Source organism: Cynocephalus volans, chromosome 9, assembly GCF_027409185.1.
Source record: "Cynocephalus volans isolate mCynVol1 chromosome 9, mCynVol1.pri, whole genome shotgun sequence".
In the NCBI taxonomy this organism is placed as follows: Eukaryota; Metazoa; Chordata; class Mammalia; order Dermoptera; family Cynocephalidae; genus Cynocephalus; species Cynocephalus volans.
The window spans coordinates 57,830,683-57,855,896 of record NC_084468.1 but is presented as its reverse complement, the minus strand read 5'-3'; the positions used below and the strand labels follow the sequence as shown (position 1 = coordinate 57,855,896).

At 35.1% G+C, this 25,214-nt stretch overlaps 1 protein-coding gene across 1 annotated transcript; it reads left to right on the top strand.

Moving 5' to 3' along the window:
- The first annotated feature begins 156 nt into the window (after window positions 1–156).
- Window positions 157–23,575, top strand: GNRHR (gonadotropin releasing hormone receptor). The gene is made up of 3 exons (XM_063108644.1): window positions 157–678; window positions 19,498–19,717; window positions 23,331–23,575. Exons 1-3 carry the CDS (start codon window positions 157–159, stop codon window positions 23,573–23,575), a joined length of 987 nt encoding a protein of 328 aa, XP_062964714.1.
- Window positions 23,576–25,214: the final 1,639 nt, after the last annotated feature.

Genomic DNA, 25,214 nt, shown 5'->3' with positions numbered 1-25,214 from the left:
GTCAAAGGTACCTCAGGGACAAAATTTGACATAAATCTAAATCTATGATGTTCCCGTCTAAAGAAGGTAGAAATAAAACGGGACTTTGGGTTTGATCACAATAAATCATCAGAAGTACCAGAAACACAAGTCCCTACGCTCTAACATTGGGGAAATATGGCAAACAGTGCCTCTCTTGAACAGAATCAAAATCATTGTTCATCAGTCAACAACAGTATGCCCCTGATGCAGGGCAACCTCCCCACCCTGACCTTATCTGGAAAGATTCGAGTGACGGTAACGTTCTTCCTTTTTCTACTGTCCACAACCTTTAATGCTTCTTTCTTGTTGAAACTTCAGAAGTGGACCCAGAAGAAAGAGAAAGGGAAAAAGCTCTCAAGAATGAAGTTGCTTTTAAAACATCTTACTTTAGCCAACCTGTTGGAGACGCTGATTGTCATGCCACTAGATGGAATGTGGAACATTACAGTACAATGGTATGCTGGAGAGTTCCTCTGCAAATTTCTCAGCTATCTGAAGCTTTTTTCCATGTACGCCCCAGCCTTCATGATGGTGGTGATCAGCCTAGACCGCTCCCTGGCCATTACGAGGCCCCTAGACATGAAAAGGAACAGCAAACTTGGACAGTCCATGATTTGCCTGGCCTGGATCCTTAGTAGCATCTTTGCTGGACCACAGGTAAACCATTATTCATGAACTTGTTAGGATATGGTGATCACAGATTTCCTATCTATGCTTGAGCAAAGATCTTTTATCAAAGGCAGTATTGTATTACCTTTACAAGCCTGGACTCTGGAAGTGAGAGAGTCTAACCTGACTACTCTGCTACCTTGGGCAAATTTCTTAACCTCTCTGGATTTCAGTTCCTTCATTTATAAAACAGGGGTAATGCCTACTTCCTGCAATTTTGTAATTAAATGAATAATGTATTAAAGTGTCTAACATAGTAAGTGTTCCCCCTAAAAGGTAGCTGATCTTAAAATTAACCTCATCTCCATCCTATTCTTCCATCTATTTTTCCTTTTGCTTTGGTTGACATGCACTGAATGGTTAATTGAGAGAATTTTTAGGAACTATGAAATTTGCATATGTACAAAATATAACTTTTCTTATTTGGGATTTCTTGAGTGGAGACTTTAAGAATTTCATTACTTCAGCTTAGGAAAAATTATTCTTGATTAGTATGTTGTTCTACAGTATGCAACTGGGTGGGACTGGATAAAAAGGAAAACTGAGAAATCTTGGACTTTTAGAAATTTAAATATTTTCCTCAGATTAGCTTGAGTTTTGCTGGAGTTAGGTTGTTGGCAAAGCTTTGTGACTGTTGGTTACAAAGGGTCACAGGCCCTCTCTTAAAGAATTCAGACATCTCTCCAGATTGCCTTCATTACAGACAACCTTGCTAATTGACTTGCAGAATCTGCCTTTACAACAGACAGATCTCTGAAGAAAAGGACAAATTCTTACAAATAACAAAGATCTTTTTATAACTGACATGTAGCAAGTTGTCTTTATGCTTGTAAATGTATTGTATGGTCAACCCAGGGTACAAAGACGTGTTAAGAAGTAAAGTCAGAGTTAGCTAGAATTGTCCAAAAACTTGCCTCTACAAGTGGACATTTATCTAGACATTCTAAACTGGACACATGGTTTAAAACAAAAAACAAAAAAGCTGCCATGCAGAACTCACTAAACATGAAGCTACTTCAAAAAGCTCATGGAAAAATAGAACTGAATGACAATATGAATCTTTCCATGAACTTTTTGAAGTACCCTCATAGTGCAAGACACTAGAAATCTAGGCAACTAAATTTTCTCACGAATTCCTCACTTAACTAATATTTTTTTAGATAATAGATACATTTAATTACTTCATGTTTTATGGCAGGAGAAATGGGGAAAACTAAGATGCTTTTATTTCCTTGGAGAAAAGTATACTATAACTCACACAGTGACTGAATATACAAGAGTAGGTTTAGCAAATATATCACTTGAAATGAGATTATTTAGCTAAGGCTTATGCTCTTGAAATTTTCCATTTTGTTTCTTTAAAGTATGAGTGCTCCTATTGGTTGGTTTTCTTAGAGAACATAAACACAAATTAGATTCCTAATACTGAGCCTGGTACTAATGAAACAAAGAAACAGCCCTCAAAAAAAAAAAAAATGTAATTCAGTTGTGGAGACAAAACTTATATAAAACTAACACAACTAGATACTAAAAACATTTAAACTTATTATAAGTATAAGAAGATGAAGATATGAGTTTGGATTGAAAAGGTAAAGGAAGGTTTTAGAATAAAGGTAGAATAATAAGCTAAGTCTTTAGGCTGAATGGTATTCGGGTTGAAAAATAAATCAAGCATCACGTATATTTGTCAATAAAGTTTAAAAAGAGTGATTAATTTCCAAAGGAAACTTATTTGGCTGAAGTAAAAGATTAAGAGATGGGAATAGCAAGAAATTAGATTTGGTGGTTGGACTCTTTCCTCTGACTTCGTAGCATACTATTTATTTGTCATAAAACATTGTGATTATGTTTGTTTGTCTGTCTCTACCATTAAGGTATGTGTGTCTAAATGCTGGAGACTCTGTTGTATTCAACTTAACTAATATTCACAGTACCTAATAACAGACCTATAGTTACTAGAGGTGAGAAAGGGGAAGGGGGCGGAGGGTTAGGGAGTAAACGAGTAAGGGACACAAGAATAATTACGATTTGTAGTGATGAACATGCTAATAATATTGATCTGATCATCACATACTGTACACAAATACTGATAATCAACTCTGTACCCCATAAATATATTTAATCAAAAATAAATTTTTTAGAAAAAAAGATACCTAGCAAAAATAGAAATTAAAAATATTTAGATAAATGAATGAGTGCATGAATGAATGAATAAAGTGTATAATAGATTTATATCATAAAAGACATTGGTAGCCATGAAAAATTCTGAAATTAATGTGGGGGTCTTATAACCTTTATGAGTCCTGTGCAAGGAGTAAAATGTTTCTTCTAACAAAAATATTTTAAGAAAATTTAACAGGCCCAAATAGAGTAGAATGAGACAGAATATTTTCAAATCATGTGGCAACGAGGTGATTAAGTTTGGGGCTAGAGTGGTATCAGAGAAAATTGATAGTAAGAGAGACATTTCAAACAATAAATAAAACTTGGCAACAAATTGGATTAAGGGAGTTAATAGAACAGAGGAAAATAAAGCTCCAATTTTTTTAGACAAAAAGTTTGAATAGTATAACCATCAAAATAGGTAGGTTGAGAAGACGAGTATTTGTTCATTTCTCTGCCTGTCTGTTTGTCTGTTTGAAGGGAAGGGAAAAGCAGGCTATGAGTAGAGGTAAAATCATTTGCTTTAGGACATCACTGCTGGCAGTAATATCTTTGCATAAGTACAGCTACCTGGAAATTACCTGGTAATTTGCAATACCAGTGTAGATGAAAGTCCAAACACTGATTTGTGATAATAACTGAATGGCAAACACTCAATTTCATTCTCCTGGAAAGAACTCCCCCAGAAACTTTAAATAAAATATTGATTTATTAATTCAATTATTTTCATCTAAGTATGTCATGGTGATAATAGAAAGATAATGCCAAATACTTATCTATTTTGATGTAGCAAAAAAGAACATATGAAATTAACTTTGAATTGTTTAGGAATTTCATGTAGTAGTCTGACCTCACACATTACTCTTCCAGAGAGATTTATGTGACTATAAGCCACAGAAAATGATGGTACAATTTTATTTTGTAAAACAAACGACTCATCCTTACTTTCAACAACACTTTAAATTTACATATAAAGCACTTTGCTGAAGTTCACTGAAAAATCTCACATAAGTAATCTTATTTGATATGTACATTAACTCTATGAGATAAATAAGAGCCTTGTTATTATCCCCATTTCACGTATAAGGGAACTGAAGTATAAACTGGTTAAAGCAATGGTATTTAAACCTTTCTGGTGATAACCCAAAGTTAGAAATACTTACTACATCAATGAGATCTACTCTGTCTCTCTGTCTCTCACACACACATACAACTGAGAAAAGGTTTTCATGAAATAAATTCTATTCTGTTTCATTTCATTTTTTTTCTATTTTTTTTAAATTTTAAACTTGGATCATAATTGATTATACATATTTATGGGGTATAGAGTCGACTATCAGTATTTATATACAATATGTGATGAGCAAATTTGTATTATTAGCACATTCATCATTACAATTTGTAACTATTCTGTGTCCGTTACCCAATTTCTCCCTAACCCTCATTCCACTCTTCCTTTCCCACCTTTAGTGACCATAGATCTACTGTCTCCCTCTGAAAATTCAACATATTATTGTGGTTTCTCTCTCTCTCTATCTCCCACTCTCTCTCTCTCTCCCTCTCTCTCTCTCTCTCTCCCTCTCTCTCTCCCCCCCGAACCCCCTTTCTTTCTTTCTTTCTTTCCTCCCACTTATGAGTGAGGACATACAATATTTTTCTTTCTGTGCCTGGCTTATTTAACATAATTTTCTCCATGTTCATCCATGTTGCTGCAAATGGCAGAATTTCATTCTTTTTTTATAGCTAAGTAGTATTCCATTGTGTATATATACCACATTTTCCTTATCCAGTCATCCATCGATGGACATTTAGGTTGGTTCCTTATCTTGACTATTGTAAATAGAGCTGCAAAGAACATGAGTGCAAATATCTCTTCAACATGATGATTTCCACTCATTTGGGTATATATCTAGAAATGGGATTGCTGGATCATATGAAAGTTCTACTAATTGTTTGAGAATCCTCTGTAATGTTTTCCATAATGGCTGTGCTAATTTGCAGTCCCACCAACAGTGTAGAAGAGTTCCCTTTTCTCCTCATCCTTGACAGCATTTGTTAGTCTCTGTCTATTTTATTATAGCCAATCTAACTGGGGTGAGAGGATATCTCAATGTGGTTTTGATTTACATTTTCCTGATGATCAGTGATGTTGAGCATTTTTTCATGTACCTGCTGGCCATTTGCATGTCTTTCTTTGAGAAATGTCTATTCAGCTCCTTTGCCTATTTTTTAATTGAAGTATTTGGTTTTTTACTGTTGTTTGAGTTTCTGGTATATTCTGGATATTAATCCCTTGTCAGATGTATTGTTTGCAACTAGTTTCTCCCATTTTCTAAGCTGTCTTTTCACTGTTAACTATTTCCTTTGCTTTGCAGAAGCTTTTTAGTTTGATAAAATCCCATTTGTTTATTTTTTCCTTTGTTATTTGTGCTTTGGGGGTCTTATTCATAAAGTCTTTGCCCCATCCTACATCCTGAAGTGCTTCCCCCTATGTTTTCTTTTAGGAGTTTCATAGTTTCAGGTCTTATACTTAAGTCCCAATCCATTTTAAGTTGATTTGAATACATGGCAAGATGTATGGGTCTAGTTTCATTCTTCCATACGGATATCCAGTTTTCCCAGCACCATATACTGAAGAGGCTATCTTTTCCCCAATGTATGTTCTTGGTGGCCTGTCAAAAATCAGTTGGCTGTAAGTACATGGATTAATTTCTGGGTTCTCTATTGTGTTCCATTAGTCCATGGGACTGTTTTTTGCCAGTGGTTTGGTTACTATAGCTTTGTACTATACTTCGAAGTCAAGTAGTGTAATGCCTCTGGTTTTATTTTTTCTTTTTCCTCAGGATTGCTTTGGCTATCCAGGGTCCTCTGTTGTTCCACATGAACTTTATGATTTTTTTTCCCCATTTCTGTGAAGAATGTCATTGGTATTTGAATGGGGATTGCATTGAATCTGTACATCACTTTGGGTAGTATCAACATTTTCACAATGTTAATTCTTCCAATTCATGAACATGGAATTTTTTTTTATCTTTTGATGTCCTCTTTAACTTTTGTCAGCAGTATTTTGTAATTCTCATGGTAGAGATCTTTCACCTCTTTGGTTAAATTTATTCCTGGGTATCTTATTCTTTTGGTAGCTATTGTAAATGGGCTTTCTTTCTTGATTTCTTTTTCTGCTTGTTCATTGTTGGTGTATAAGAATGCTACTGATTTTCGTGTATTGATTTGCTATCCTGCAACTTTATTGAATTTGTTTATGAGCTCTAGGGGTTTTTTGGTAGAGGTTATGGGTTTTTTTATACATAGGATCTTGTCATCTGCAAACAGTGACAATTTGACTTCATCTTTTCCAATTTGGATGCCCTTTATTTCTTTCTCTTGCCTGATTGCTCTGGCTAATACTTCCAATACTATGTTTCAACTATTCCCTATTCAGGATGATACTGGCAATGGGTTTGTCATATATGGCTTTTATAGTGTTAAGATACTTTCCTTCTATACGTAATTTGTTGAAGGTCTTTATCATGATGCTGAATTTTGTCAAATACTTTTTCTGCATCTATTGAGATAATCATATGGGTTTTGTCCTTGCTTTTGTTGATGTGATATATCACATTTATTGATTTGCATATGTTGAACCATCCTTGTATCCCTGGGATGAATCCCACTTGATCATGATGTGTAATCTTTTTGATGTGCTATTGTATTTTGTTTGCTAATATCTTGTTGGGGATTTTTGCGTCTATGTTCATCAAGGATATTGGCCTGTAGCTTTCTTTTTTTGTTGTGGCTTTGCCTGATTTTGGTATCAGGATGATGCTGGCCTTAGATAAACAAAATAGACAAGCCATTGGCCAGACTAGCTAAAAAAAGAAGAGAGAAGACCCAAATCACAAAAATCAGAAATGAAAAAGGAGACATTACAACCAATACCACAGAAATACAAAGAATTGTTCGAGACTATTATAAACAAATATACACAAACAAATTTGAAAACCTGGAGTAGATGGATAAGTTTCTAGACACATGCAAACTACCAAGACTGAACCAAGAAGAAAGAGAAAACCTGAACAGACCAATAACAAGCAATGATATTGAAGCAGTTAATCAGCCGTCACCCAAAAAAAAAGTCCAGGACCAGATGACTTCACTATTGAATTCTACCAGACATTAACGTGAATCCTTTTCACACTATTCCAAGAAATTGAAATAGAGGCCATTTCTCCCATTTCATTTTTAATGTTGACAGCTCACTGATGAGTACATCCAATGATATGAAATACACTGATTTAAAAAGATTCATTGGGATTCCCAATCTCACTCGGCCTGTTGGACTCATGTCTTTTTATTAGGTCCAGTTTTTCTTTCATTATAGCTCTCTACTATCTCTCTGAATAAAAGAGGTTTCAATCTTATGACTAATGTTACCTATATTTGATGAGGAAGACAAGAGATAAAGAGGGCTTTTTATTTCTAGACTGTGACACATGATGAATGTGTCTCATGCTTCGCCAGCTCTATGGACAAGCCCATTGACAAAGGCACATCCTGTCATAGCTAATTAACTTTAAAAGGGCAACTTTAATTTTCATCCTTTGGTGCATATGTTCATGTTCTATTACTGGAGTAAATCATACCTCATTAAAAAGAAAACAACACAAAAGAAAAAAACTTAACAAACTAGTTGTCACAACTCAGGCCTGTAAATCTGGGACTTTATGACATTTTGCTAGAGCTCAGAAAAAACAAATTTCAAGTCGGCCACCTTGGCTTTCTACCTTCCTTATTATTAACCTTAGAAGCTAAGTTCTATGATGGTTTTAGCATATGTTTCAGAAGTTTCAGCATAGTGTAGCACAGAAACTTTCAAACTTTTTGCTAGTAACAGAATTTTTTTAAAAATTCCTATGTGAAGCCCCAATAAATGAAACACATGTAAGTAGATCTGCTTTAGTTAAAACAGGGATAAGAGAGGACTTGTCCTTCACTCAGCTATTCACTAGCCTCCAATCACAGTCCCTTAAAGCTCACATCTCCCTACAACAAAGTTTGAAAGCCAACAGGATAGTAGAAGTAGCAAGAGTACTAGATTTAAACAGACTTGGACTCAAATCTCAGTACTGTCTCTTATCAGCTATCTGACTCTGAGCAAATTATTTAAGTTTAAAAGGGTGATTATAAAGAATAAAGCATACAATATATAAAGTGTCTAGTACAAGACTCTATGCTTTAATTTTCGACAATTAATGTTCATTTCCTTCTCCTTCTTTCTTCTTCCCTTTCTTGTTTCCTTCATAATAGGGTAATTGAAGTCAGGAAAGAAAAGGTATGAAATAGTATGAAAGTGGTTGGTTCTTCAAAAAATAGCAAAAAATTGCTTATATATAGGTGAATTATTTCAATTTTCTCAAAATTATAGTATGCATTCTGATTGGTCAATAAATTTGGCCAAATTACTAACCTAGTCACAAACTATCTTACTTATTCTGAAAGCTATACGTGCCTTTCATGTATAGCTTTAATAATTCAAGTCTTGAGCATATCATTTCTAAAGGTAGGAAAAGGGAAAGGGGAAGGAAGAAAGAGGAAGAAGGAAGGAAGGAGAAAAGAAAAAGAAAGGAGGGAAGAAGGCAGAGAGGGAGGAAGAGATGAAACAAACACACCCCGGGAGTAGCTCTGATTTAAGACCATCTGTGGTTAGGCTAGTAACTATAAATTGAAGAGAAACCATTTCCTAAATTGGTGTGTCTGTAGCTAATTAAAAATCACATGATTTCTAATGAGACTCATCAAAGACCACAAGAATTCCAGAGTAGTATATTATTTGCAGAAAGCCTTCATATCACTAGCTTATCTGTGTTTTATGGGACATTACATACTGACAGCTTTTAAATTTTATAGTTAACCCAAGCCTGCAGGAAAGAAATATGAGCCACTCCTTAGTCTTTGTTGTAGAGATGTGGTCTGAAGATGTGTGGAGGCTTGCACATAGGGAATTTACTGGTGTGTAATGTACTTCTAAACTTGGCAAGCAGTTTAAATTCAATAAATACTTATCACACATGTACAATATGCCAAGCATTGTGCCAGAACATAATAGTAGCATGCTAATAGCAGAAATAACAACAATAATGATGATGATGATGATAAATAACAGTTGAGGACACAAATATCTGCCAGGAATTGTGCTAAATGCTTTTATATGCAACATTTTATGTAATGCTTCCAATAACCCTGTAAATTCTGTACAATTATTATCTTTATTTTACACAGGAAGAAACTAAGCCTATGAATATTATATAACCTGCCCAAGATTACTGTCTAATAAGTGGAGATGGAACCACTCACTGAAAGTAAAGTGAATCCCTGTATTAGCTATTTAAATGAACATGGCCTTGGAACACAAAATAAACTGAATGAAGACTAAAACAAATTTAATTTAATTTAAAATTTAGTCTGTTTTGTATTACAGGTATCAAATACATTCTATATCTCCACTACCAAATATTAAATTCCCTGATAGAAGAATATACCTCATTCATCTTTTTTTTTTTTTTTTTTTTTTTTTTTTGTCTTTTTCATGACCGGCACTCAGCCAGTGAGTGCACCGGCCAGTCCTATATAGGATCCGAACCCGCGGCGGGAGCGTCGCTGCACTCCCAGTGCCGCACTCTCCCGAGTGCGCCACGGGCTCGGCCCTTCTTTCATCTTTTATGACAGAAAAAACCTGGTTTAGTTATTTTTGCCAAGGAGTTGCTTAAAAATATAAGCATTTGTTAAATAAATAAAGATGATGATAATTAATTTAAATCATAATAACTATGTTTCAAAGTCACTACTATTGAAAGTTTCATCGTTAAGGCTTAAAAACATGAAATAATAAGGTGAAAATGTGTACCGGTGCAGTGTAGAAAGTCAAGCTCAGATCATCTGGTTCCAAGTCCAATTGGGAAGGTGGGAAGGGAAGTAGTTAAAGCTTTAAAGAAATATAAGATTCTCAGGTTCTATGTTAGGTAACCCTTCCAAAGACTTCAACTACCAACATCTGTTGGGTCTATTTCAAAACTGAACTTTAAATAAAGTCAGATTACAGAGAAGTATGAAAAAGTGAAAGCCTTACTTTGTAATGTGGAAAAAAGTTGGTCTGGATCATAAGATAAAATTAGCTGAATGCACTTGTTTGGGTTTCTTGACATTAAGATTGATAATATGATCATTAGACGCCCTCTAGTGGATTAAAGTTTCTTTCTCCCCTTGAAGAAGATAAAAGATCTAAAATGAAAATCAACTTTTTTACTTACAAATATAAGAAACAGGATTATTTTTCCTACTCTACAAACAAAGAAAATAAATATTTTACAGTATTCTTTATTTTTTTAAAAAAAGGTGCTATTTCACTCTTACTCCCATCACCCCAAAAAGGAAAGAAACTGTGGCCGTGTTAAATAAATTAAATTTAAAACTTTTAATTCAATCAAAAACAAAAATAGCATAAATGCTATCTCTCATTTGCTTAAAATAAAAGAAATTCTGTAACTTTTGTTTGAATTTACTCACTATTTCCTTTAAAATGCTTGAGCTCTCATCTTTTCATTTTAATAACGCTTCACAGTAAAATGAAGTTTCTCAGTGGAAAAGCTTGGAATGACTACATAAGAAAGGTTCTTGATGAGTGGAAAGAATGAATAAATATCCACTAGAATTTATTTTTGAAAGCTACTTACAACATTTCCATAATAGTTTATTCAGTTTGTGCTTTTAAAAGTCCTAGAATAGAGTGGCTCCCCTATCAAAGCCTGCACTTGCTGTACCACTTGGGCAGCACTGGGGTGAGGAATTGGGGCCTGTGTCTGCTTGGTAAGTTCTTCATGTGTTAAGGATTCATTCACTCATAGGCTTACCAATTATCAAATGCTATGCACATAACAGGTACAATTTTAGATACTTAGGATATAGCAGTGAACAGGAGACAGACTCCCTGCTATCATGGTGCGTACGCTGTTGTGGGCCAAATAATAAACAAGTCCGAGTTTTTTAAAATAAGAATAAACTGGCCCCTAGGCTCCACTGGAGTAACAGGCAGCTGCAGAACACCCCAGTAAGTGGGCCCCACCTCTGAGAGCCCAACCCTTGCTGCCAAGGCCCGCTGGAGCAACAGGCAGCCGCCCTGTCAGCAACACTCCCTGCCACTGCTGCAAACATCAGTATGAAATGAGTGGGCCATGACAGCCACCACCACAGCAACTGCAGCAACAGGGCAGCTTGCTGCCTCACCAGCAGCTACTGCCACCTCATAGGTGAACTGCTAACTATTCATTGGCATAGACAGAAGGAGTATCACCAGCAGAGCCCAGGGAAAGAGGAAAGAAAAGAAGAGAAAACCCACCGATAGTCACCCATTCAAATCAAGGAGTGCTAGTATACCCCAGTGTACCATCAGAGTCAGGGAGAGTTAGCTGAGTGCCAACAGTCCTACCCAAGAACACCCACCATAACCTAAGAGTGACAAGGCTCCAAGGCACTACCCCCCCAAATCAGAGCTGCCCACATCCTGATGAACCAACATAGCGTCACAAAACTCAGCAAGAAAATACTAAGTGCCCCGGGCACTAGGTCACAGAGGCACTCTCATGCAACTCCAACACTGAATTTGGCCAAAGCACCCACACAAAGACTACACTACTGCATTTATCTGGAACCAATCCTAAAACACCCCATTCAACTATCATCATAAAACACATCTACAAGAGGAACTCTCTCTCCACAAACCCCACTCCAGAGTACTAGAAAAAGCAACTGCTCTACCAGATGACTAAACACTAACATAGAGATACTAGGAATATGAAAAAATAAGAAAATATGGGCCGAGCCCGTGGCGCACTTGGGCGAGTGTGGCGCTGGGAGCGCAGCGATGCTCCCGCCGCGGGTTCGAATCCTATATAGGAATGGCCGGTGCGCTCACTGGCTGAGTGCCCATCACGAAAAAGACAAAAAAAATAAAAAATAAAAAAATAAGAAAATATGACATGATCAAAGGTATACAATAATTCTCAAATAACAGATCCTATAGAACAGGAAGTCCTTGAAATGACTGAAAAGGAATTTTCAGCAATGACCCTAAGGAAACTCAATGAGACACAAGAAGACTCAGGTAGATAACACAACAAAATGAGAAAAAATATCCAGGACCAGAAAGAGGAAATGTACAAAGAAATTAATGCCCTAAAAAGAATGTAGCAGACTTTGTGGAGCTGATGGATTCATTCAACAAAATAAAAAACATGAGGACCTTAAACAGCAGGCTAGAACAAGCAAAAGAGAGAAGTTCTGATCTTGAAGATGGCCTTTTTGAAATAACCCAGGGAGACAAAAAAAAAAAAAAAGCAAAAAGAATTTTAAAAAAGAAAAGCTTAGAGAGATAGCAGACAACTTTAAGTGAACAAATATCTGAATCAAGGGTGTTCCAGAAAGGAAGAAAAAAGAAAAGGCATCGAAAACATATTTGGCAAAATGATAGCAGAAAACTTCCACTGTAGGGAGAGATATGGACCTTCATATCCAGGAGGATCAAAAATCCCTAAACAGATTCAAACCAGAAAGGTCATCTGCAAGACATGCTATGTCAAATTGGCAAAGTTCAAAGACAAAGAACCCTAAAATAAGCAAGAGAAAAGCATCAAGTCACCTATAAGGGAGCCTCTATCCAACTAGCAACAGAGTTTTCATCAGAAACCCTAAAGGCCAGAAAAGAATGGGATGATAATAGTCAAAATACTATAAGATAAAAATTGCTAGCCAAGAATACTATACCCAGCAAGGCTATCCTTCAGAAATGGGAGACAAATAGCATATTTCCCAGACAAACAACAACTGAGGCAGTTCACCACCACACAACCAGCCCTATAAAAAATCCTCGAGGGAATACTGCACCTAATACCTAAAAACCAACCATCATGACCATGAATACACAAGAAAGAACAAAATCCAACAGTAAAACAAAAATGCAAATGATAAAGACAAATGGACTTTATCTAAACACTTCAAGACACCAACAAATACAGAAGAGAAAAAGTAAAACAGAAGGAAACTGAAGATATTTAAAACATCCAATTAAAAATCAATAAAATGGCCAGAGTAAATCAACACATCTCAATAATAACAGTGTAAAAGGATTAAATTCTCCACTCAAAAGACACAGATTGACTGATCAGATTAAAAAGATAGACCCAACAATATGCTGTCTTCAAGAGACTCACTTCAACTCTAAAGACACACACATACTAAGAGTGAAAGGATGGAAAATGGTATACCATGCAAAAAGAAACTCAAAACAAGCAGAAGTAGCTATTCTTATATTAGATAAAATAGACTTTAAACCAAAAACCATAAAAAGAGACAAAGAAGGCCACTTTATAATGATAAAGGGATCTATCCAGCAAGAAGACGTTACAATTATAAATATATACACGCCCAACATTGGAGCAGCGAGATATATAAAACAAACACTATTAGACCTAAAGAAAGAGATAGACCCAAATACCATAATAGTAGGGGAACTGAACACCCATCTCTCAACATTTGACAGATCATATAGGCAAAAAATCAACAGAGAAACACAAGATCTAAACAACATTTTAGACCAGTTGGATTTGGCAGACATCTACAGAACATTTCCTCCAACAACTGCAGAATATACATTCTTCTCATCAGCACAATGAACATTCTCCAGGATAGACCAGATATTAGGTCATGAATCAAATCTGAACAAATTTTAAAAATTGGAATTACTTCATGTATTTTTTTTAGACCACAATGGATTAAAACTAGAAATCAATAACAAACAAAATTATGGAAACTATACAAATAAATGGAAATTAATCAACATCCTACTGAATGACATATGGGTCCAAGAAGAAATTAAACAGTAAATCAAAAAATGTATTGACACTAATGGAAATAATGATACATAATACCCAAACCTGTGGGATACTGCAAAAGCAGTACTAAGAGTGAAATATATCATAATAAACACCTATATCAGAAGAACAGAAAGATTGTAATAAACAACTTAATGCCTTATCTCAAAGAACTAGAAAAACAAAAACAATCCAACCCCAACATCAGTATATGGAAAGAAATAATTAAGATCAGAGCAGAACTAAAAAAACTAGAAACCCAAAAAATACTACAAAAGATCAGTCAGTTTTTCAAGAAGATTAACAAAATAGACAAGCTATTAGCTAGGCTAACTAAAAATAGAAGAGAGAAGACACAAATACCAAAATTAGAAATGAAAAAGGAGACATTACAACCAATACCACTGAAATACAAAGAATCACTAAAGACTATTACAAACAACTATATGCCAACAAATTTGAAATCTGGAGGAAATGGACAAATTTCTGGAAACATGAAAACTACCAAGAAAGAACCAAGATGACATAGAAAACCTGGACAGACCAATAACAATCAAAGAAATTGAAGCTATAATCAGCAGTCTCCCAACAAGATAATCCCAGGACTGAATGGCTTTATTACTGAATTCCACCAGACATTTAAAGAGAAATTCATACCAATTCTCTTCAAACTATTCCAAAAAATTGAAACAGAGGCCATTCTACTAAACTCATTCTATGAGGCAAACATCATGTTATCAAAACCAAAGACATGACAAAAAAAAAAAAAGAAAACTACAAGCCAATGTCTTTGATTAATATAGATGCAAAAATCCTCAATAAATTATTAGCAAATAGAATATAGCAACACATCCAAAAAATTATACACCACAATCAAGTGAGATTCATCCCAAGGATGCAGGGATGGTTCAATATATGCAAATCAATAAATGTGATACACCACATCAACAAAATCAAGGACAGAAAACATATGATTATCTCAACAGATGCTGAAAAAGCATTCAACAAAATTCAGCATCCCGGGCCGGCCCGTGGCTCACTCGGGAGAGTACGGTGCTGATAACACCAAGGCCCCGGGTTCGGATCCCATATACGGATGGCCAGTTCGCTCACTGGCTGAGCGTGGTGCTCACAACACCAAGTCAAGGGTTAAGATCCCCTTACCGGTCATCTTTTAAAAAAAAAATAAAAAATTCAGCATCCCTTCCTGATAAAGACTTTCAACAAACCAGGTAGAGAAGGAAGGTGTCTCAATACAATTAAAGCCATATATATGAGAAACCCACTGCCAATATTATCATGAATGGGGAAAAGTTGAAAGCTTTTCCCTTAAGAACAGGAACAATACAAGTTGTCCACTCTTGTCATTCCTATTCAACCTGTATTGGAAGTAGTAGCCAGAGCAATCAGGGAAGAGAAAGAAATAAAAGCCATCCAGATTAGAAAAAATGAAGTCAAATTGTTCCTGTTTGCAGATGACATGATCCTATATATGGAGATGCCTCAAGTCTCCACAAAAAAAATTTAGAGCTGATGAACAACTTCAGTAATGTTGCAGGATAAAAATCAACACTCAAAAATCAGTAGCATTTTTATACTCCAACAATGAGCTAGCAGAATAAGAAATCAAGAAAGCTAGCCCATTTACAAAAGTCAACAAAAAAATAAAATACATAGGAATCAATTTAACCAAGGATGTGGAAGATCTCTATGATGAGAACTACAAATCACTGTAGAGAAATTAAAGAGAACACAGGAAAGTGGAAAGATATTCCATGTTCATGGATTGGAAGAATTAACATTGTGAAAATGTCCATTCTAGCCAAAGTGATCTATAGATTCAGTACAATCCCCATCAATGACATTCCTCACAGAAATGGAAAAAACAATCATAACATTCATATGGAACAACAAAAGACCCTAAATAGCCAAAGCAATTCTGAGGAAAAAAAAAAAATGTCAGCGGCATAACACTACCTGACTTCAAACTATACCACAAAGCTATTGTAACCAAAAAAGCATGGTACTGGCATGAAAACAGACACATGGACCAATGGAACAGAATAGAGAACCTAGATATAAGCTCATATACTTACAGCTATCTGATCTTTATCAAAGGCACCAAGAACATACATTGAGAAAAAGACTGCCGCTTTGATAAATGGTGCTGGGAAAATTGGACATCCATACATAGAAGAAAGAAACTAGACCAGTACCTCTTGCCATATACCAAAATCAACTCAAAATGGTTTAAAGAATTAAATATATGTCCTGAAAGTATAAAACTCCTAAAAGAAAACATAGGGGAAACACTTCAGGAAGTAGGACTGGGCATTGACTTTATTCTAACCCCAAAAGCACAGGCACAAGAAGAAAAATAAACAAATGGGATTATATCAAACTAGAAAGCTTCTGCATAGCAAAAGACACAATTAGCAGAGCAAAAAGACAACCAACAGAGTGGGAGAAAATATTTGCAAAATATGCATCCAAGGAAGGATTAATATCCAGAATATACAGGAAACTCAAACAACTTAACAGTAAGAAAACAAGTAACCTAATTGAAAAATGGGCAAGGGAGCTGAATAGGTATTTCTCATAAGAATGGCCCAAAAGAGACATGAAAAATTGCTCAACATCACTCAGCATCTGGGAAATGCAAATCAAAACCACACTGAGATATCATCTCACTCCAGTTAGACTGGCTATTATCAAAAAAAGCAAATGCTGGCAAGGATGCAGAGAAAGGGGAACTCTTATACACTGCTGGTGGGACTGTAAAATGGTGCAGCCATTATGGAAAATAGTATGAAGATTCCTCAAACAACTACAGGTAGAACTGCCATATGAGCCAGCTATCCCGCTGCTGGGTGTATAACCCTGAGGAATGGAAATCATCATGTCGAAGGGAGACCTGTACTCCCATGTTTATTGCAGCTCTATTTACAATAGCCAAGAGTCGGAACCAGCCAAAATGCCCATCATCAGACAAGTGGATAAGGAAAATATAGTATATCTACAGAAAAGAATACTACTCTTATAAAAAAAGAATGAAATACTGCCATTTGCAGCAACATGGATGAGCTTAGAGAAAATTATGTTAAGTAAAATAAGTTGGGCACAGAAAGAGAAATACTGCATGTTCTTACATGTATGAGGGAGCTAATAAAATAAACAAACAAACAAACAACAAAAAAGGATACAACAATCACAACAATTCATTGAACCTTTTAAGAGTAGAGAACAGAAGGTTCTCTGAGGTTGCCGGGGACTTAAAAGGGGGGAGGGGGTACGGCCATGAAAATCAATTACATTGTGTAATGATAAATAAAAAATGAATAAATAAATAAAAATATATTTTTAAAAAGTCCTAGAGTACATAAGACTTTTGTTTTTTTTTTTTACATAATTTCATACTCAGAAAAAGATTGCAAGTATCATACAAGGATTTCTTGGATACCTTTCACCCAGATTTTTCCAAATATTAAAATTTTACTGCATTTGCTGATTTGTTTTATTCTCTTACACACATTTTTTAATTGTTTAGAAGTAAGTTGCAGACCTGATGTCTCTTATTCCTCAATACTTCAAAAAGTGTTTAAGACTTCTCACACATAGCCACAGTCTGAGTATCAAAATCAGGAAATTAGCATTGATTCAACACTGTTATTTAATCTGTGTATCCTATTCAGAGCTCACCAGTTGTCCCAGTTTAATTTTTGCTCTTTTAAGATGTTTTTGATTATGTGATGAATTCAGTTGCATGTCTCTGTAGTCTTCTTTTAGCTGGAACCATTTCTCAATCTTTCTTTATACTTCATGACATTGATATTTTTTTAAGAGTACAGGCCAGTTATTTTGTAGAATGTCCCTCAATCTGGATTTGTCTGATGTTTATTCTTGGTTAGATTAAGGTCATACACTTCAAGCAGACATACCAAAGATGTGATGCTGAGTTCTTCTCAATACATTATATAAGGAGGCAGACACTGTCAATTGGTCTTATTGTTGGCAATGTTAACTCAATTATTTGGACTTTTTTTACTATAAAAACTATTATTTTACTCTCTGTAATAAGTATCTTGCAAGTAGACACTTTGAGATTTTTTGAATATCTCCTCAAATTTTCACCCACTGTTTTTACCATTCATTGATGATTCTTGCCTGAATGACTTATTATTATAGTGATTACCAAATGTTAGTCACTAATTTCATTATTCCTTTTACATTTATTAGTTGGCATTCTACAGTAAAGAAGAGCTTTTTTTTTTTCTCATTTATTTGTTATTATTTTGTAATTTATATCAGCATGGACTCATGGATTTTTTTATTCAACAGTTTATTATTCTTTTTAATTAGTTTCTTTTTTTGTATTTTGATGCTTAAACTGTCTCAGATGTAGCCAGTGGGAGCTCTTGTCAGCTAATTCCTGGATTCTTTTGACATGCTTCATAATTCTTTGAGCACTTTCTGACTTCTTGGCACAACAAGCTGTTCCAAGCCATGTTGTACTTCGCCTCTATCTGCCTTTGGATCACCCACTTCTCCAATGAGTTTGGGTTCCTTTAAGGGGAGAATGGTATGTAGAAACCAAGATCTGAGCACTAGAGTGCTAGATGTGCTCATTGCTTATAAGATGCCATTGCTTCTAGGCTCTCTCCACAGATAGAGCTGGAAAATAAATATATGTACACACAAACACACACAAATATATAGCTGCATACATATATATAAATATTTTCTTTACTCTTTTTTATAGCTGTATAGCACTCCATCGTGCAGTCAACCAAAGTTTATTCAGCTACTGTTCTATAAATTGGTATTTAGATTATTTTCAATGTTTTTAATCACAAATGATGCATCAATGAATAGTTCTATGCATGTGTATTTTTATATAATGGGGGTATGGGTGTATCTTCAAGGGTAAATTTCTAGACATGGGATTACTGGGTCAAAGGTAAATACACGTGCATTTATGCTAGTTATTGCCAAATTCCCCTCCATGGTGATTGTACTAATTTGTATTCCCACTAGCAATGTATGAGAGTGCTTGTTCCCCCACAGCCTTGCCAAGAGTGTGTTGCTATACTTTTTAATTTTTGCTAATCTTGATAGTGAAAAGTGGCATTTCAGTGTAGCTTCAATTGCCATTTCTCTTATCACAAGCAATGTAGCTATCTTTTCATATGTTTAAAGGCCACTTTTATAATTTTTTGTGAACTGTCTGCTCATTGTTTTGACCTTTTCTAAAGAATGTCATTTAAATAGGGGTTTCTAAAATAAAATTTAATTTAATGGGGTCTCTAAAATAAAACTTAAGTGTGTATTATTAGGACACATTCAAAGTTTCAGACACAGTGTTAGGTACTGCAGTTGTAACTATGAACAAAATCACTTGTAAAGAGTTTACTCAGCATAATTGTCTCTGAAATTGAAAATACAAACAAGGTTTAAATCCTTGGGTGATGATTGCTCTACAAGGTTGAAACAATTTTCAAAAAATCCAAAAGTCCTATAAATCCATTCACACTTACCCAAACATATTTTAAGTAAACATCCACTTATAACTTTTCATAGAAATGCCAAAAGGATAATACCAAAGAGCTTAAAAGCTGCATTAGGCAACAACATGTTAGAAGGCTAGCAGAATACAGGAGAGAAATTTTTTGAATACTGTTTGGAAAAAAGGAACATAACTTTTTTGTTTTTTTATTTTTTCATACAGTTATACCTCTTCAGGATGATCCATCTAGCAGATGGCTCTGGACGGACAGAAGTTTTCTCTCAATGTGTAACACACTGCAGTTTTCCACAATGGTGGCATCAAGCCTTTTACAATTTTTTCACCTTCAGCTGCCTCTTCATCGTCCCTCTCCTCATAATGCTGATCTGTAACACAAAAATCATCTTCACCCTGACACGCGTTCTTCATCAGGATCCCCACAGTATGTATTCCTTAGATTTAGTGTTAATTGTGGGCAAACAGTTTTTAAACAATACTCAAAGCAAAGTAACACTATGTGCCAGATACTGTTCTAAGTAGTTTACATCTATTAGCTCACTTAATATTTACAATCACCCCATGAGGTAACACTTTTATTATACTTTTATCATCCCCAATTTGCAGAGGAGGTATTTAATATCTCCTGATGTTCTAAATTTACACCATGAAATTAAAGAAGGACAATTACTCCATTAAAACCCAGGATAAGTGTTGAGAAATTGTTCCTGCTGGGCCATAACAACAATATACCAAACACCTAATATCTGGAATACAGTGAAAAACAACCTGTTAAATGTTAGCCAATAGACTTGTTAAAGTTGAGGCGATGTATATATATGTGTGTGTGTTGGCATGTGAAATATTGTTGAAAATGTAACTAATTATTTCATCCAAAACTTCGTGGATGTGGTTGTACCTCTTTTGCTTCAATAATCAGGTGCATTCCCAAAAACTAATATTTATGAATTTATGAAGTAAGCAAGGTTATGTTAGCATGACACACAAAAGACATTTATCAATGACATAGTGCATACATTATATCTGGTACAACTTAATCGGGAAATCATCTTAATTATTATGGTGTGATAACTCTTCATAGATATTTTGAAAAGGAAATTATGATGGTGATGCTCTATAATGGGTTCTTCAGCAGTTTCCACCTGCCAGCATAAAATGGTATTTGATATTTTGAAAACAGTACCTGACAAAAACAATTTGCCTTCAAAATCTTACCCCAGAGAGATTCAGTTCTATAAGGGATATCTAAGAAAGGTGACTAAGAAGATGAATACCAAATAAGGATTAATCTGAAGAAATATGAGCAGTGCAGAAGCAGAAAAGCAAATAAAGTAGAGGCAGAGAGCTATAGTCAAATATTACTAACACATTTATTCACTTAATATTGTATTTATTCAACTAATATGTACTGACCACTCAATATTGCTGCAAACTGTGCTAGATGAATAAGATCCACCTCGTCTACAGTCTAGCAGAAAAGTCAGAGAGTAAACAGTAAACTAATAATCAAGTGTGATGACATTTTCAGAGGCAGAAGCACAGCACATTGTGGGTATCTCTATATTTTTTTATAATCAGCCACTGTGCTAAGCCAAGATACTTTTTTCTTAACGTGATCACGTCTATTGACTGCTTTATTATTTGTACCAGTATGTCACTAAAGTCTACAGATATTGAGGATTAATTAAATGAAATAGTGTGTGAAAAGAGCAAAGCCCATAGCAGGCACACAGTAAATGATAATTAGTTTTGTCTGAGTATCCATAACCAGTCTGTATTCAATAAATCACTTATTTAAAAATTTCTAGTCAAAAATTAATTTTATAATTAAAACATCATGCATGTAAATGTTTTCCTCCATATTTCCACTCTTTGGTGACCAATTAGTAAAAAGTTGCAAAACAATTATTTCTGAATAGCATTATCTGTTTCCCTCAAAAAAATAAAAATATAGTATATGAAGACTCTTTGTTATTTTAAAATATCAATTCTGGATTATGAAATAGAAGAACAGATAGTGAGCACTTCAGAACTGCTTCTGAAGGAGTGGAGGTGGTGGGGTGAGTTGTGCTGTGGCCAACTGGCCCCAGAGGCCAAGTCAGAGGCTGGGTGCACCTGTTCTACTGTGTGAGGGTCCTCATCACAGGAAGATATCACAGGAAGAGCCTTGATCTTTAGGAACTCTGAACTTCTTGAAAACAAGATTCTGAACTCAGGACTTGACAAAAATCTCTCAGTTGTCACCTAGAGCAGGTAGTCCCACTTTTTTATCTAGCCACTTTCCCTATTCTTGAAATTGGATATATCTGTTCTCTACACATTACCTCCATAATATGGAATGGAAAAGGCCACTTTTCTTTTAGTTTCCACCTCTCAGATTTCACACAGAGAAGCCCCTAGGGTGCAGTTATCCTGCCAACCTCTCCAGGAAGAAAGAAGGAACTGACATGTGTCTTCTGCTGCTGTTTGCTTAATGACAAAGAAATTATTTTGCAAGCTGAAGGCTGATTTTTCATTTGAAACAGGTGCTTAAGTGGTGGTATTTTTGAATTCTTTACCTTTTGTTACAAACAAGAAGCCTCAATAAATAGCAAGTATAGATGACTTCAGGGTTTTTTTAAATGTCTTCCAATTTCAGCCACTATTATGATAAGCACAGTTGAGATTGCAGCAGTAAATTCCAAATATGTGTTCTAATTTGAAATGAAAGAGATGTTAAAAAGTTACATATATGTATATAGCTAAATCCTGGCTCATCTTGTGACATAGATTTACAGGATAAGATACAAAGATTCAATTTTGCAATTAAATCTTTGATGTGATAAAGCGGCATTATAACAAGGTATCAAAAGGTTAAATTCATATGCAAATAAGCCACCACAGTCTCTGTACAAATACTCATTTTTGGATGAGAAAAAGAATTTTTCTCCTAGAGAAGGAAGCTGTTTTTGACTTCTATCTCAGAAGTCTTTGGACATTTAACATTTTTAAATGTTTTCTCATTCTTCTAGGGAAAGACCAGATTATACAACAGCTAACCCTATGAATGCATGCTTGGGTCTACTGAAAGGATGGTAAAAGAAAACAAAATGGTTGATTTCAGTGATGGAACCTTATTCACCTCCCTAGGATAGGAAGCTACTATACATTACTTCATACTTTTTTGTGGAGTCTGATATAGTACTCGAAACTTTGTTTTCCATGTTGCAAAGGCTTGGAAGAAAAGTGTCATAAGCAGTTTTTCATTTCAGAGGATGTGATGGACTCAACAGTATGACCTGCCTTCAGCTTGGACATAGAGGAGCTGGGGAGGTGGGGGTGCTGAGAAAAGTTTCCATATAACTCCTTTCTCCTCAGAAAAAGAAGCAAAAATGCCTAATGCAGCTCTATGAAATTTTATGGTGTTTTACATTCTATAGCTCCATTTTTGTAAAAACATAACTCTTTTCCTCTGGGGGGTGGGGAGAAGGACTGCTTTAAGAACTAAGCCCTAAACTTCAGGTAGGCAGTCTGACTGTTAAATTCAGCAATTCCATTAATTTCCAATAAATTTCTTCATAAGAGGAGTAACCTGTGAACTTTCAGATATCATAGAAAGAAGCATACAGTTGAGGTGGACAGTTTGGGGCAACATACTCTCATCCATACAGGACTCTCACTGTCCTTAGTGGCAGAGATACCCAGTGAGTCTAATTCCATGTTCAAGTCAGAATTCACCTCAGCTCAACTTTAGTCTACTCTCTTAAATTTATATCTTAACAGTTTGAGTACCCCATATTTCAAATCCAGATTCATTTGGTAGAATCTTAATTTTAAGACCACTATCATCTTCAACCTCTCCTATTCACCATGTGACATAGTGAAAAACCTGGTATTAAAAAAATGCTTTTCAAACAAATTATTATTATTAAAAATATTGGAAATTGTCTCCCATTATATTCATTACATTGAATTAGTGATTATCTCCTCCTTTTTGTTCTTTTTGATTTTGTGAGAAACCTGGTTTTTAAATGCCTGCTGTTTTCTCTATCTAACAGAACTACAACTGAATCAATCCAAGAACAACATACCGAAAGCACGGCTGAGAACCCTAAAGATGACGGTTGCATTTGCCACTTCATTTACTGTCTGCTGGACTCCCTACTATGTCCTAGGAATTTGGTATTGGTTTGATCCTCAAATGTTAAACAGGGTGTCAGACCCAGTAAATCACTTCTTCTTTCTCTTTGCTTTTTTAAACCCATGCTTTGATCCACTTATATATGGATATTTTTCTCTGTAATTGATAGTCTACACGGGAAATCATGTAAAGAAGAGCAAGGGAATGAATTTCTCCATTTGGGGATGATAAACACAAAGGTTGCAGCATATTTGCATACAAACAAAGCAGAATTTAATCTTACATTATCATCTTTATTCTTTTAGAAACCACATTGTCAAAGCCTCAATTACAAGGGAATACTGAAATATTTTCTCTCAGTCATAAGCTTCTGAATTAATGTCTACTCTTTCTAACCTCCTATAATACATTATCTGAGTTTCTTATCACTTTCTCCTTGTGTAATAATGTAGAAATATTTTTAAATAGCCACAGCCTAAGGTAAAAAGTGCCAAAAAGGCTGAGAAACCACTACATAGTCCTAACTTCAGCATACTTTGGACGTTTTTTTCTACAAAAGGGGCTTTGCTACAATTACAGTCTTATGCTATATGTGGAGCACACAAACAGTATGCTCCCTGCCCACAGATCAATTTTCCCTAGTGTGGTTAAAAAAAAAAAAAAAAACAGGTTCTAATTTTTTCTTTGGCTTCAAAAGCATTCTGACATTAGGACTACTCAGCAACCAACCCCACCATCCACTCTACCAACCTGACAAGACTGAGTAGTTGTCCTTCATCTCATTTACATGGTACAGGCTGTTAAGTGTCTCCATATGAAGGGGGTTGGGAAAGGGTTAGGATTTCAACAGGGGGTTAGAATGTTCTTCTAGGATGTACAGTCTATTGAATATGTGGTAATTAACTGCCATAATAATAACAGCGTTTAAATATTAAGAAAAGACCTATACTGTTATGTTTTATGCATAGTATACCCTCTGTTTTAATAATATAAGGGATTTTTTGTCTATCTCCTGATCTTACTAAATCCATGATCGATAAATCACTGAGAAAAATCAACCCAAAACCAAGCAAATGCACTAGCAAAAAGGCATTTGATACATAAAAGGAACTCTGGAGAAAAAACTGTATAGTTTCAATCTATATAGATCAAAGAAGACAGTGGAGAATATTGGGGGAGAGAAGAAAAGAAAAATTCTGTAAATGTGAAACTAACACATACTGACATTCACATTAAATGGTATGATTTTCAAAATACGTCTGCACAACACTTCTTTTATTTCATTCAGGCATGTGTGTACCTCCTTTATGAAAAATTAAAAGAGGATGAAAATAATGAGAATATAATATCCATTTAACAAAAAAAACATGATAAAGGACTTAAAAAAAATTCAACCATAATTTAATATTTTTTAAATAGGTAAGATGCCACTATGCAAGCTATGTGGTGCCACACAAAAGATGAAATGTAATTTCCAAATATTCTGGGGCATGTGGAAATGTGGAAAGTATAGTAAGTCCTTCCTTTCCTTATCTTTCTCTCCTCAAACTTTCAGTTTCGTAGTGTTGTTGTGGGGGGTTTTTTTCACATCCTACCGTCTTCACCAATTCTGTCTCCATAGAGCTCCTTTCTTCTGCTCTTTGTTTCATATCTTATTTTAGACTAAATTTATACCTTTGGTTAACAAATCCATGGCCCAACTCTACAGTTGAATTGGGAAGGCTCAAAATTTTTAATGTGCTAAAATGCTCAAAGTTGACATGTATACATATTCCAAGATTTTATAGGTCTGCTAAATGAC